This window comes from Chiloscyllium plagiosum, unplaced genomic scaffold (assembly GCF_037043375.1).
Source record: "Chiloscyllium plagiosum isolate Xiang-an unplaced genomic scaffold, Cpla_swu_hap1 HiC_scaffold_4, whole genome shotgun sequence".
Classification (NCBI taxonomy): Eukaryota; Metazoa; Chordata; class Chondrichthyes; order Orectolobiformes; family Hemiscylliidae; genus Chiloscyllium; species Chiloscyllium plagiosum.
In genome coordinates this window covers 59,036,033-59,052,465 of record NW_028270142.1, presented here as the reverse complement: position 1 = coordinate 59,052,465, position 16,433 = coordinate 59,036,033, and the positions used below count along the sequence as shown (strand labels likewise).

Sequence of the window (16,433 nt, the reverse complement as noted above, 5' to 3'; positions counted from 1 at the left end):
AGATGGAGGTAAGTAAATAAAACATATGGGGAGCCAAGAGGATGAACAGTTTGACAGGTACTTAAAGTGCAGAAGATTATAATATTTGCCAGATTAAGCAGACAAGAGATTTAAGGAGTAGTAACAAGGATAACGATACAGTCGAGTGGGAAGAAGAAAGCTTTACATCCATAGATCCATTTCACCTGAGGACTGGATTTGGTTCTACCCCTCGTCTGCAATGCTACAGAAAATCAGCTAGTTTGAAATGACATTAAAACTTACCCAAAGATAATGTAAGATGGCTAATATAATATTTGGTATAAATCCAGAGGCCAGATTGTGTAATTACAGTGCAAACTTAAGAGTCACAATGGAACAAAAAAACTGAAGTGTGAAAGGAATAACAACGTGCCGAATGAATGCCATGTGATGCATATTTAACTTTTATGGTAGAGGTAAGTTTTATAAATAGAAGATTCAAAACGTTGAATGACAGCAAGTTATTAAATACACAAAGAATACTGCGGAAAGGCTTTATTCAAGCTCATTAAGCAGCAGCACAGGTTGTCAGGAGATTGCCTTTCAGAGGACAAAAATGAAAGATTAGCTCAGTTTTCAAAACATATGTAGACGAGAATAATTGGAAAGCTGCAAAGAGGTGCATGAAGAATTGTTAGCAGAGACTGCTTTTCAAAGAGACAAGATAGTCAAAAACTTGAGATAGACAAATCACTGGGATCCAGATATTCACACTTCAAGACCTCAGAGAAATTAGAAAGGAGTAGCAGATGCATAATCTGTTCTTCACAAGTCTATGGAAAAGGAAACCTTGGTCAGAGTACTGAACAGTGGCAATATAACTTTTATTTTTAAAAAAGAGTGGTGTGAGGCTAGATTAACAGAAAATTACACATTTCAGTGGTTGAGAAACTGCTGACATGCACAACATGGAACAGCTATTGAAGCACCTGGCATTACAACTGATTATTAGGATTGTTCAAAATGGACTTTAAAATACAGATCATGCTTGACCACCTGTGAAATTTTTGTAAGAAAAACAGCAGAAATGCTTCGAAATGCAGATCATTCAAAAAGCATTTGATAATATACAGAAATTGAATCACAAGATAATGGCTAGATAAACAAATATAGCCAGAAGATGGGAAGCGAAGAGCAGTGCAAAAGAGGTTTCTTGAACTGGAAAGATCTAGTTCATGATTCTTCGGGCATCTTTGTGTGACAATATAGAAGTACATTTATTAATATCATAAAATGACCTAAACTTCATAAAAGAGAATATGGATTTTGCTCGTGGTATGAAGTATAAGTTGTGGTAGGGATAGTGAAAGATAGTAGATGAGCCTGAGTTGACAAGTGGTTAGATGGCAAGTACAGTTCCATTCAGGAAAATATTGAAACAATGCATTGTTGAGGAAGACAGATAGAAAACAAAAATGCACACTGAACAATAATATTTTAAGCCGATTAAAAGGAGCAACTTTGATCTCAAATACACAGATCACCAACAATGACAATGAACAGTATCATATAAAGGCTAATGCAATTCTTGGCTTTACATCCAGAACATAAAAACAAAACCTTAGTAAGGCCATAGCTGTAGAATGATGTAGAAATTGCAACACATTGTAAAAATGTCATAAAAACAACGGAAAAATTGCATTGTAAGTTCACTAATACATTTCTTGGGATCAGAGATCACTGTAATGGAACAACTTATATTAGGATGCTTTCCACTGAAGATCCAAAGGGTAACATGACAAAGGGATAATAAAAAAAAATTGTTCGTCTGATAAATGTGATAGTAACAGGGTAGCACTGATGTTAAAAACCAAAAAATAAATCCTAGGGACAATTAGGAGAAGTATTCAGAGAGGGTGATTAGAATTTGCATTTCTCTGACATTGACCACTTATTCTTTTCAAAAGGAAATTAGATGGATGTTTGAGGGTAAGGCAGTAAACTTTAGAAGAGTTGCCCAGCATGGACCAAAAAAGTAGCCCAGAGTTGATGATCGAATGGCCTGTTTCTGTACTGGCATATTTGACATATACAGGGACCTATTTTGATATACTAGTGTAAATGAGTGCTAAACTTCTGAGACTGGTGAAAATTGCACAAGCAACGCAAATGTGTTTACACAACTCAAACTGTATGCCATCAGCCAATTTATAATTACTGACGGCTCCAGGTGCCAACATGGACACCTTCAGGAAACGCAGTGGCGGGGGCAGATAATACCGTACAAATGAGATTTTAAAACTATGCAGATGTCAAACACAGGAAAACTTAAAGCGCCTAAAAAGTGCTGAAAAAGGTAGCTCAATGCATTTGCAGACTTTGCCTAGGGTGAATAAGAGATGGGAACAAGTCTGCAAGAAAATGGCATATCAGTCTAGTGTCTGAACACATTTCATGGCCACCAAAGGAAAGATTGCGTTGCAGAAGGTGCCAGCAAGAGGCATTATCCTCTGTCATTCTGCAATCTGATCCTAAAGGGTACAGCATGCCCAGAAGAAACTGCAACACTTGGTTGCACAGTCACTGAAGGTAACCCAGCAGATAGAGTTTTACATCTGGCAAACAAATTTCCTACTACCTTTTCCATGAGGTGTATTTAATGCCTGAAAATATGCTTTGAATGCCTCCTTTCAAGTACCATTAAACCTATGACAATGTGATTGGGCTGCTTCTAAATATCTATTTATATTACAGGCAGTCAAAACATTAACATGTCAATAGTACCATTGGGTTGGGTATCCCAATTTCTTATGGAAATAGGAGCCACCACATGCACTAATTATCTGCCAAAGCAAGGTCTAATCACCTCTGTCTGCAGATTCGGGTGTGAGGGTACTGCTGGGTGGGCACAGAATACCTCACGTGCAGTCTGACCTGGTTGGCATCCTTCCGTTGGTCCTCGTTTTCCAAACACGTTAGATAGGGAGGATTCCCACTGGAGAACCCATTGGTACCAATAATAGTGCTGGGAGTAAAACAAAAAATACTCTAATTGTCACAAAGACTCAAGATTTCCTAATTGCTAGCAGAAAAAAAAATAAAACCGGTGCAGAGATGACTTAAAATTGTTGAATGCTTTTTTCAAATTACTGGTCAGACATAGGTCAGCACACAACAGCCCTATATGCCGACTAAATAGAAGCAGAACTTGAGCCTAGTGCTGACCCAGTTTGATAGCAAGAAAACGCCATAAAGGTTCAATAACAACCAAAGTGTGTGCCACAATGGGTCAAGAGCCCACATAACAGACACCAATTCATCTTCCATGACATTATGCTTTGTTTTAAAAAAGCCTGATTGGATCCTCTGTACCGAGAAAAACTCTGCTCAGGCTAACTGGTTGGTTCAAATTTCTGTGCAACAAAAATTCAATTTAAATTTTGATCCAATCAACAGTATCAAACACTTCGAAGTTTTCATTGACTGTTTAAAACTTGAAGCTGTGTTTACATTAATTTATTTGGTATTTGAGAAACTTGTTTTTCATTGGAGAGGAAAGATATGATCGAACAGTGTTTGCAAAACAAATTACCAAGTTCTGCTTTGTGTTGGTCTCCTTCAAAATTAAACCTCTCATTGCTAAAACAACAAATTAAGAGCGGTTATTTTATGGAATAGGTCTAACATCTAAAGCAATAAGAACTAATCTCATTGGCAAATTATAAAGTAGAAAAACAGGTTTGAGATGAGAAAGATCACAAATGTTAGACTGACTTTAAAGAGAATACATGAAAGTCATTACACAATCTATTTCAGTCTTGAATACAATTTTTGTCTTTTTGGAGGGGGGGGGGGTAACTGAAGTGAAGGTCCATATTAGGAATGCATACAGCTGATGCTCTGACCGTCAACTGGTAGATTCTCACACAAATTGTTTGGCATTGAGCCACATAGATGAGGATGGTGAGTTGGTTCCATCAAGCAATGACAGATATGGAGTGCTACAACTGTATTAGCACATGAACTTTCTGACAGTAGGACTGGGGAGTGTGAAGAGGTGTTGAAGATAAGAGGCAAAGTGCCCAAATTTGATCCAAATGGGCAAGTTTACATATTTGGCTCCGCTGTGATTTCTGCTACTGGTCGCATCATTTAGACCAGTATAAAGAACAGACATTTAAGCAAGCTACCAAAGTCTTGATCTCGGACTCCTTTTGCTTGGCTCAACTGATAATATTTATTTAGTTTATCCAAATCAAAATAGAGAAAATCACATCTTGCTTTTAAAAAAAACCTGAAGCCACAGTTCTTAACATCTGAACTTGTTTAGACAACATTGTAAAGGAAGACTGAGAATCCAAGCTATAAATCTACAACTCAGTACCCACTTTGCTAGTAATCCCACATATAAATGAGTTAGGAATATTTAAAAATTGTTTTTAAGAATGCTTACTTGAAGTTCATCAATTCGAAGTAGCCTACAATCTTGCAGGAGAGAAGTTGGATCAGCATCTGTACTAGTACAGTTTTGATTACTGACACTGCTGGAAGTCCCAGGAAATTTCACAGCAACGTAAGCACCATCCACTTTCAATACCTTTTGGAGAAATTAAAGTGCATTTTGTTGACAAACACCGCTGGAATTATGATGAGCATAATGAAGGGCCAGATCTTGCTGGAAAAATAATGGTATGTTAAGATCATATAATGCCATTTTATGGATTAGATTCTCTACAGTATGGAAACAGGCCATTTGGCCCAACAAGTCCACATCAACTGTCCAAACAATAACTCACCTAGACCCATTCCCTGACCCGATATTTACCCCTGACTAATGCATCTAACACTATGCACAATTTAGCATGGCCAGTTCACCTGACCTGCACACCTTTTTGGATTGAGGGGGGAAACCGGAGCACCCAGAGGAAATCCATACAGATATGGGGAGAATGTGCAAACTCCACACAGGCAGTCACATGAGGCAGGAATCAAACCAGGTTCCTGGTGCTGTGTGGCAACATTGCTAATCACAGAGTCACTATGCCGCCCATTGACATACAGATCAGCTAGTAGTTAAAAGGTATGTGCAAACTGCAAATTTCAAACAAGTTGATGACTTATGCTGCCAAACGTTTTACTTCACACAAATGGCACCTCAGCTTTAGCATATTTTTAAAAACTTGTTGGTTTATACATTGATTATCTATTAAACCTGATGCCTGAGCATAACTACACATCAACAATTTTTAATGCAATGGTGATCAATCTCTGTGACCCAATTTGACATTTAGTCTAGTGTCATATTTTTGTTACAAGGCTCTTGTGTTACAGTGGCAGTGTCACATTCAAGTCCCATGTGCTCCAAAAGCATGCAAGAACATCTTAGGCAGGTTGATTAGAAGTGCCTACATTTTGTTACTTTTCCTGTCGTCCCTTCCACCTATTCCTGCACCTGATTTGACACTAATTCACCACTTGTTCAGTCATTGCCATTTCTTTCACAATCCATAAACCCTACTGGTTAAGGAGCGCACCGCAGCCTTTTACAAGGCCCTCAAAGAACCATCATCGGCTTGAATTTCCACTAAGTTTCATTGTGCGCGCTTGTTGAGTGCAGAGAAACAATACAACAAATGCACTGTGTGAATATAGGAAGATCTGGCCCATGAGACTATTTTAAAGATTATTCATAAATATTACATTGGAATTTCAAGTTAAACACTATCTTACCAATGATGATTTTATTGTAACTGCAATAACCTTTAAGTTATGATTCTGTAACAGTAGGATGTCAACTCAACCAAAACATACTGAACTTGTTCATTGGTCTGAAACTCAGCTGCTAGATTCTTAGCTTTATGTTTCTTGCTTGGCTTCAAATTACTTGCCAAATGATTTCCTAAACCAAATTTTAAACTATGAAAGGAAACACAGATCAATGTAACGAATCTAGCTTTTTATGTCTGGCAAGCTGTGTTCCACTGTTACTTCAAGAATTAAAAGTGACTGCAAATATAGATTTACGTGTTAAAAGCAATGTAATTCTGTGTACAGGCAATGGATAGGAGAAACTGATATTAATTGGCTTTCACCATAACAATCGGAAGGCAAAATATTTATTGAATAGATTTAAATCAACTTGTATAATTTACATACACCACTTTGGCAAACAATTTAACTTGGTGCTCGAGTCTCAAAGTATGTTTTTATATAAATAATTATACAATTGAAGTTATCCCATTTACATCTCATGCACTTAATTTTATAGAACTTAAGTAACTTAGTCTTCAGCACTGCTGCAACAAGAAATATTTGTCAAGTTCCATACCTTCCCCACTGGCACATTTTTAACATCTTCAACAAATACCACTTCTCTAAGTGGCCACTGCTCTTCATTTACTTTCTCTTCCTCTTTCGGTGCTGGAGTGGAACGCCTGCGCTCTGTATTGAGAGAATAATTAACCAATCATATCTGAAGAATTAAACCAGGTAATAAAACTGATCAAACATAACTCATTAATGCTGAATAAAGAAACATCATAAAGAGAAATAACATGCAAAATTATTTTATCTTAAAGCTGAAGTCAACTATCCCATCCTGCCCATACCAGCTCTTGGGACCAGCCAAGTAGCCCTGGTCTTTACCCACGTGTAGCCTCGTGGGATTGCTCTCTGTGAATACTTAAATACCTTTTCAAAAATTACTATCAAATCCACTGCTACAATCCTTTTGCGGAGTGTATTCATAACATTACTGATCATTTGAAAGTAGGGAATTTACAGAACCTTTTCTGGGAAATACTTACTATAGGGTAGTGATGCACTACTGGCAATAGAAGATGCATCACTGCACGTGGATGCTGGAGATGGTGGTGGGCCCATCTCAGTCTTCACAGATTCTTGTTTACTCTCAGTCCTGTACCAGAAAAATGACATTAACTACATATTTCAAAATATAAATGCAGGTTATTTCACCATGAAGTTAGACCATGTGTAACTAATTTTGAGTAGTTTATTCAGATACAGGCAAATGAAAATCAAGCTTGAAGCTTTCAAAATAAAACAAACCCTTTATTAAAAAAACACAGCTTAAATCAATCACCACTGGAGTGGTTATTCATAAAGTTGTCACTTTTCTTCAGACAATGATGTACACTTGATATTACAAGTTGTCACCGAGAATGAAGCTGAGCAAATTGATTTACTCAAAAACAAACTTAAGATATTCGGACAATTTTAAAAATCACTGAATAATAACCATTTACTTCAATAAACATGCTCAAGCGGAGAAGTAATGCACCAATTCTTGCAAAAGTAGAAATTAGGCCAATGGCATTCACTTTTAGTTACCAGGAAATCAGGCAGCAAATTCCACTGATTGGGCATGTAGTTAAGAAAGAAAATCTGGATGCTGTTGTATAAAGCATGCTGCTCCAGAAGCTCAAAAATGCATCTGATTCAAGCACCTTGAACAAAGACAGCTTGATGTACTTACCAGAAATGTATGCGCTAAAACCACTAGGAAAAAAATCCTTTGCACTTCTTAATGACTACTTAAAACAAAACTCTCTAATCTTGAAATATAACTTTTACAGTGTGGAGTCTAACTTCTTTAGTTTATTGTTGAAAACAATTATATTTCTCAATACAATTTTCCCCTTCCTTTTCACTTTCTGTACCCTGACATTAAATCTAGTACTGTAGAATATACGGCATATAATTCAAACAGACTTGGATTTGACTCTGTACATCAAATGCTTCTTCAATCTGACCATTTATGGAGCTGTAGACCTGCTTCTCCTGGTGCCTCGACTTCATAATACTCAGTCTCTTATCGAAGTTCAAACTTTACTCCAAAAGTCCACAATTAGTTAATGGGCAAGGACAATGAATGACTGGTTCTGTTCACTCTCCACAGAGCAAAATTTGACTTCTAGAGATCATTTTTCAGATCTAATGAAATCTAATAGTTGATACTAAGTACAATTTAAACTGATGCAACTTTGCCCATCAAGCAAATATTCACCTTGCATTCCAGATCAATGTTTCACCTGAAGTATGTCACTTCTAATTAAAAAAAAGTACGTCCTTTACACAGCAGTGAAGTGCTGCACTGATTATACATTCAAATACCAGTGCATGGAATGTATGCAAAACTTTTTAACTTGAAAGTAAGAATGCTACTTGCTGAACAAAGCTAAAGAATTAAAAATGTAGTATTAATAATTATGTCTTTTTAAAAAAATCAAAACACTGTAGCAGAGAAACAACAAACTTCACCACTGAGAATCAGAGTAGGGTTTACAAAGCACTTTATCAAGTCACATTTACTTATGCTTTAGATTAATGAGAGTGGGCAGTGACAATGAATGACACATAATTCTTCAGGGTTTTGAAGAACAAACAAAACTAATTTTCATTCAATTAACAGTTACGCACATATTGTACTTCAATCTCCACAAGGATTGACAAACAGGAGGAGAGTCAAGAGAACTACCAGATTGAGACATTTCAAGTATAAACAAGATATAGCATTACATTAGTGACTTACTTATTTTCCGTGCTTTTGGACAATTTTTCCAAGTTTTTCAAACTTTCTGGTGATCTCAGCTGGAATCGACAGCTATCATTCATATTCCAAACTGACTCCATCAGCACACCAACTTTTGGAATGCCAGCACTAATGGAAAAGGCTACTGCTCCAGCATGGTAAAGTGGATTATTTCTCAAACACACCTAATAAAATAAAAACATATTTCAAGTTGGTAATTTGGAAGTAATTAGTTAATCTAATTTAACTTCGGTTTGCATTTAAAATTGAAAATATTGCTTCAATTTTAAGGTACACAGTTGAATCATCTGCATAAAAAGCACAATTGAAGTTTGAGTTAAATATTCCTTCCCTTCTTTCTGCAGCACAAGCACCTTTAGTCTGTGCATTTACAAAATTAAACAATAAACAGTATCAAAGTCTCATATTACAGCAATGTAAATTAAGATTTAGATTAAGGCTAAAGAATTTATTTGGAAAACAAAAGATGATTCTCCTTACTTGCGTTCCAACAGTAATATTGGGCATCGATGTCATGCCTGTATTGGACTTTGGTTTTTTGTTTTTGGCTCTTGCTTTCTCGAGCATTTTTTTCCGTTGGCTGAAAGGCACTACTCCCCTAAAGTGGGGGAAAAAAAGATCACCTGATTCAGCAAGGTTAGGTAAAATGAAGTTCCTTATTACATCTAAACTGTTTCAATAAATTGGAGTTGAAGCATGCACTTTAAACAACATTCTGGGTAATCCAAGATGAAAGACAAGAAAAAACCGTGGCTATAAGATCTGCTCCTTTTTTGAAGTATTTTAAGTGTTGGAGATGATTGCCTCCAATTCCAGGAGCAGTAATTACTGTTTTTTAAGCTGTTGCATTGTTTTGGAACTTTGGGGTAAAAAGATCAAAACAACTGCACTTTAAAATATAAGAAAGAGACACAGACAGAGACCACATGGTCTGACAGCAGCGAATCTGCATAGTTACTGCCTTTGCTGTTTAAATTCAAGTACTTCTGGACATCAGAGTACATCTAAGAAAAATTAACAAACAGCAAAATTCACAGCTGACCTGGAAGGAACTTGCGGAGGAAACTTCTCCTGTGCTGTGAGGTTAAGTGCATAGTTTTTAAGCATAATCTTGATATAACAGTGAGTAGAGTGCATTCTTTTTTGATTGTGTTTTATTGAGATGGCTCTTGATTAAGTTTTAAAAATATAAAACGTAGGTACTAACTTAGCCTGGTACAGTATTTTTTAGAGCAGTAAGACAGTCTTATTTTCTGGGTCTGTAGGTAGTTAAGAAGCAAGAGTGGCCTTTAGTATGATGTGCTCTTACTGTTGGATGCAAGAGATACACGGGATCTTGGGTTCATGTTACAATACAGGTGACCCCATTACACTATTTTCTCTCACACACACACACACACACACACACACACACACTCAGGTTTATACTCCATCACACCTATACACCCCCCTATGGGGTGAATTTGTATTTGCAGAAACATTCTATTTTGCTCAAAAAGTGGACAAACTGCAGGCAGTCATGACACGTAATATTTTTAAAATTCCCCTTTGGAAATAGAACCAGTCTGGCTCAAGATTGGGATACAGACAAACTCTTGACTGAATGCATTGTCTGAGCTGAGATGTCACTTTTTGTTATAAAACCTTAAGTTATCTCAAGAATGTGACTTAAACGTAATTCTGGAATTTACATATTAATGAACCAAAACCTGCAACCCAGGTTTCTAAAAGATGAAAGACTTAACATTCCAGGTTTGTTCAATATATCATTGTATAACACTGTAATCTTCTGCTATAAATTCTGCATCTGATGATCTTATAGTCCACAACCACCTGAAGGAGCAGCACTCAGTGCTAGTGCTTCCAAATAAACCTTGTGGACTATGACCTGCTGCAATGTGATTTTTTACTTGATTGAGGTTCTTGAAGAATTAACGAAGAGGATTGATGGGGGCAGGGCAGTGGATATGATCTATATGGACTTAAGTAAGTTCCTCATGGTAGACGGAATACAGGGAGAACTATCCATTTGGATACAGAATTAGCCTGAAGTGGAAAACAGAGGGTGATGGTGGAGGGTTGCCTTTCAAACCAGAGGCATGTGACCAGTGGTGTGCCACAAGGTTCAGTGCTGGGTCCACTGCTTTTTGTCATTTATATAAAATGATTTGGATAGGAGGTATAGTTACTAAGTTTGTATATGATATCAAAATAGAAGGTTTGGTGGACAGTGAAGGAGGTTACCTCAGAGTACAACAGGATCTTGACCAGAGGGCCAAACAGCTGAGGAGTGGTGGAGGGAGTTTAATTCAGATAAATGTGAGGTGCTGCATTTTGGAAAGGCTAATCAGGGTAGGACCTATACACTCAATGGTAAGGTCCTAGGGAGTGATGCTGAGCAGAGAAACCGTGGAGTGCAGGTTCATTGTTTCTTGAAAGTGGAGTCGCAGGTATTTAGGATGATGAAGGCGGTGTTTGGTATGCTTTCCTTTATTGGTCTGTACATTGAATATAAATGTTAGGTGGTTATGTTTTGGCTGTACAGGACATTGGTAGGCCACTTTTGGAATACCGTGTTCAATTCTGGTCTTCCTATTGGAAGGACATTCTGAAACCTGAAAGGGTTCAGAAAAGATTTGCACGGATGTTGCCAGGGTTGGAGGATTTGAGCTATAGGGAGAGGCTAAATAGGCTGGGGCTGTTTTCCCTGGAGCTGTGGAGGCCTTATAGAGATTTACAAAACCACGAGGGTGGTGCATGTATGGAATGAGCTGCCAGAGGAAGTGCTGGAGGCTGGTACAATTATATCATTTAAAAAGGCATCTAGATGGGTACATGAATGGGAAGAGTTTAGAGGAATATGGGCCACGTGCTGGCAAACGGGACGAGATTGGGTTAGGATATCTGGTCGGCATGGACAAGTTGGAATGAAGGGTCTGTTTCTGTGCTGTATACCTCAAAGACTCTAAGCATGGAAGAGCAAATATCCTAAAAGACTTTATTTACAACAATAAATCAAAGGATTGAATTTTACCCTTCTACGGGAAGTAGAGGGCAAGAACTCTAAAGAATCAGAAGGCATCCAGCTGGCAATCTGATAGAGATAAGAAATGTTATCAGTCATATCCCAAGAAATACTCTCAGTGAATTATTAGTTATAAGTTAAGAAAGAACAGCATGTGGTTTAAATCCATAAAATTTAAACTAATTCCCTGGGAAGTATAGGCCTTAAAAATTGTGAAATAGAAACATCAAGTCAAAGCTTTTCATCCTGTAGCAATCAAGATCGAAATACAAGAAAGTCAAATGTAACTCTATGACTAACTAGAATTATACACCAGCCGTTTTGACATCAACTTCAAAATAAATTAAATGTATCCTGAAAAAAAAAGTAGGAAATGTTAGATGTTGCAAAAAACAAAAAGTACATCAACAGTACGTTGATCAACAGTAGGCTATTTGGCACTTCAAGTCTGCTCCACTATTCAATAAATTGCGTTACCTCATTGGAGTTTAGACTATACTTTCCTGGCTGACTTGTAAAAACCCTGAAATCCCATAAAGATTACACATTTGCCCAATTCAGTCTGGAATAAGTTCAGCGATCCAATCCTCACTGTCCTCTGGGGTGGAGTACAGTACTTATGGTAATCACCCTTTGAGAAAATAAATTGCTAACTTCAACCTTAAATGGGAGATCCTAATTTAAATTGTCACCCCTTAGCTCTAGATACCCCCAAAAGGGAAACATCATCTCAGTATTTACCCTGTCAAACCCCTTAGAATCTTGTATGCTTCAATAATATCACCTCATATTCTTCCAAATCAAATGAGTACAGGTTCAATTATCAAGGAATTTAACATTGTCAGAACTATCTCCAAAGTACATGCATCCCTCCTTAAATAAGGCCACACTTTTAGATTTGATCTCCTTGGTGCAAAGGTCAAGACTCCATACGGCTTGCTACTTGGCAGCACATATGAGCACAGAGCTTTGTTCAAGTTTATATTTTGCCATGTAAAGAAAGGAGGGTTCTGAAGCAGGTAAACATTAGATCGAACCTGCAGAGGTTTAGCTCACAGGACAACAGCCTTGAGCTTTGGAAGGTGACTCATCAGGAATCAGTTCACACAGAATTTACAGCACAGAACCAGGCCACAAAGCTCCACAAGTCTCTCCCAACCACTTCATTTTGATCTAGTTTAAAGATTATAGACTGCTGCCATGGCAAAGAATAGGCAAGTTAGTTCCCATGCTACAAAACATACTGAATTTGCTCAAACAATAATTACTCAACTGTAAAAGTCAATCCCATAATTCTGTCATAAAAAAGCAAACTTTTTATGCACTACTCATTTGCTGCCATTAAGCATAAGAATAGCACACCAGTGAAGATGGCTGCTCCGTTTTTCATATCTGCACGTCACCACATGCTATGCAGATTACCACCTCATTGTGTGCACTAGGTTTCCACCAATCCATTCTCTAATATGACAATATGATATTAAGATGGAACAGCAGATATGCCGCCAAATCAAACTTTAAAGTCATTGAGTTTGCAATGGAGACAATAATTGTGTAACACTGAAGAACACAAGTATTGAAGAAGAATGTTAAAGATTGGAGGAAATTTGCTTTACAGCTTAGCCAGACACCTAACAATAAATGTGCGAAGATAGGAACATTTAGCACATAGCCACAATTGAAAAACACAAGAATAGAAACTGCAAGAACGGATGTTCTCTCAAACATATCTGAATTTCTTCCTCAAAACAAGACAATTTAAATTGCAAGTTTAAAGCCGGTCCTGGATGGTGTGTTGCAATTTTGGAGAGAACCAATTTCAATCATGATAGAAGACTAAAGATCTCTCAGTTCCTCTCATCAGAGCACGATACAGGCCCATTGCATTTCAAAAGTTTGTAATGAAATATCAACAGAAGAATGGATACAGAGAACCTTGCATTCAGAACTGGAAAGGGATTCACATGATTTCCAACAGGTTATCAAATTGGGAGCAAAGCTAAAGAGAAAGCAGTATTTTTGAAGTCATTGGCCATTAAAACAGTACACTCAACATGCAACATCTTAAAGCTGAAGCCAGTGGTGATAATCAAGAGAAAAGCTATCCCAAAGCAGCAACAAATCCAAAAAGGTGTAGTTACCCACAATGCCATTGGCAAGGGAATTCTATGATTTTGACTCAGCAACACCGAAGGAATGGCTATATATTCCAAAATCAGGCAGTGACCAGATCAGGTGAATGGCTTGGAAGGGAACTTGCAGACTGCAGTGATACTGGTTGTGGGTTTGGAAGGGGCTGCCCAAGGATCTTTGGTGAATTTCTGCAGTGCATTTGTAGATAGTACAATTCCTATTGCTGAGCATCAATGGTGGAGGGGGTGTCTGTCGTGCTAATCAAGCAGGCTGCTTTAGTCATGCCTGGTTTCAACCTTCTTAAATGTTGTTGGAACTGCACTCACCCAGGCAAGTCAGGAGTGTTCCATCATACCCCTAACTTGTGGCTTGTAGATGCCGTCCAGGCTTTGGGAGTCAGACGGTGAGTTACTTACTGCAGTATTCCTAGTCTTTGAACTGCTCTTGTAGCCACTGCACTTTTATGTTGGTTCCGGACGAGTTTCTGGTCAATGGTAACCCCCAGGATGGCAGAGTGGGGGAGTTTAGCAAGATCAATAACAATAACATGGGGTGGTGATTAGATTGTCGCTTATTGGACATGGTCACTACCTGGTAGCTGTTTGGTGTGAATGTTATGCCACTTTTCAGCCCAAATGGCCATGTCTTGTTGCACTTAAACATGGACTGCTTCAGTATCTGACAAATCACAAATGTGCACCAATCAGCAAACCTCCCCACTTGTGACCTTATGAAGTAGGGAAGGTCATTGATGAAGCAGTTGAAGATGGTTAGACCTAGGACACTAACTTTGGATTTAATCTACAGGATTTCCTAAGAGGAGGAATACAAATTGGACAAGAAAGAAAAAAAACAACAGGCTTGAGGGATGGGAACGGTTTGGATTCTGGCAAAGGAAGAAAAAGAGACTAAGTATGAGCATAAACTTGTCAGGAACATATAGACAAAATGGAAAAAGCTTCTATAGGTATACCAAGAGAAAAAGCTTAGTAAAAATGAATACAGGCCACAGACTTCATGAAAACTGATAAGCAGAGCATGCATGCTATTTACTGGGGCTTTAGGCAGCTTTCAACAAGATCCCACATAACAGGTTAGCTTGCAAAATTAAAGTGCATGGGATTAGACGTTGTGTACTGACATGGACAGAGAACTGAGATATACAGCATGGAAAACAGACACATTGGTCCAACTCGCCCATGCCAATCAGATCTCCTAAATTAATCTAGTCTCATTTGCCAGCACTTGGCCCATATCCCGCACAACCATTCCTACCCATGTAACCATCCAGATGCCTTTTAAATGTTGCAGTTGTTCCACCCTTCACCATTTCTTCTGGCAGTTCATTCCATACACGCACCACACACTGCGTGAAAAAGTTGCCCATGGGTCCCTTTTAAATCTTTTCCCCCCTCAACCTAAATCGATGCCCTCTCGTTCTCTACTGCCCCATCCTGGGGAAAATATCTTGCCTGTTTACTCTAAACATGCCCCTCATGATTTTATACACCTCTATAAAATCACACCTCAGTCTCTGACGCTCCAACAAAAACAGACCCAGGGTATTCAGACAAATGGGTCTTTTTCAGAGTGGTAGGGTGTTTTTGATGATCAGGGAGTCCAGATCAGGGGTCACAGTCTAAGGACAAGGGATACACCTTTCTGGACTGAAGTGGAGGAATTTATTCACCTAGTGACTGACAAGCCAGTGGAATTCCCTGGCACAGGACACTGCTAAGGGCAACACGTTGAAAACTTTCAAGATAGGTGTAGATACAGCTTTTCAGACAGACGAAATCCAAGGATAAGGGGAGAAAGTGAGAGTAGGGTAAAGTGGATTGATCAGCATGATCATTTTGGATTGTGGAGCAGGCTTTAAGGGCCAGATGGTCTACTTCTGCTCTTATATTCAATGCTTCTATGTTCATAAAGCAAGAAGTCTGGGATTGTCATTGTATTTGATGGGATAACAATACTTGTTGAATGATACTGTTCCTGACAACACGATTGCCGATGATTCAGATGACTGCACAATTCATGAAGCAGACTGGGACGCGTTCTTTGGTTCTGAAGCGGAGGAAGACGGTGAATCTTAACTAACTTGAGTTATTCAGTGCACTTTTTACTGCTCAAAGTATTCTTTTCTATATTGTACTATTCTATGCTGTACTCAAACAAAGAAATTGTATACATTTGCCTGCTATTGCATTTGATTAAATTGATTAGATTAGATTACTTACAGTGTGGAAACAGGCCCTTCGGCCCAACAAGTCTACACCGACCCACCGAAGCGCAACCCACCCAGACCCATTCCCCCACATTTACCCCTTCACCTAACACTACGGGCAATTTAGCATGGGAAATTCACCTAACCTGCACATTTTTGGATTGTGGGAGGAAGCCGGAGCACCCAGAGGAAACCCACGCAGACATTGGGAGAATGTGCAAACTCCACACACAGGCGCCTGAGGCAAGAATTGAACCAGAGTCTCTGGCGCTGTGTGGTAGCAGTGCTAACCACTGTGCCATCGTGCCGCCCAGTTTGAATTATTATCTGGGTTGGCAGGTACAACCTCATCAGCTGGTTTACCTCTAAACAGTTTGCAAGACAATGCAAGAGGGTGCTTTCCAATCACACTGTTGAGTCCTCGAGAACATCAAAATTATACATTTTTTTCCCAAAAGGGTAAAACACTTGCATCCAATTTGAGAGAAGAGGGGAGTAAAGTTCAAGTAATGCAG

The 16,433-nt window shown here is 38.4% G+C and overlaps 1 protein-coding gene across 7 annotated transcripts in view; it reads right to left on the bottom strand.

Annotated features, from left to right (window-relative positions):
- The window catches only part of ubr5 (ubiquitin protein ligase E3 component n-recognin 5), a 167,208-nt gene that overhangs the window by 93,547 nt on the left and 57,228 nt on the right, over nt 1–16,433 (bottom strand). For 5 of the 7 annotated variants that reach the window (XM_043688514.2, XM_043688515.2, XM_043688516.2 and 2 more), the window contains 6 exons: nt 9,014–9,131; nt 8,513–8,697; nt 6,768–6,877; nt 6,290–6,402; nt 4,415–4,558; nt 2,828–2,986 (listed from right to left, as the gene is read on the bottom strand). In XM_043688514.2, coding sequence (XP_043544449.1) covers nt 2,828–2,986; nt 4,415–4,558; nt 6,290–6,402; nt 6,768–6,877; nt 8,513–8,697; nt 9,014–9,131 — 829 coding nt within the window. The remainder of the gene's footprint in view (nt 1–2,827; nt 2,987–4,414; nt 4,559–6,289; nt 6,403–6,767; nt 6,878–8,512; nt 8,698–9,013; nt 9,132–16,433) is intronic. The other 2 variants (XM_043688518.2, XM_043688519.2) reach the window with 1 other exon arrangement.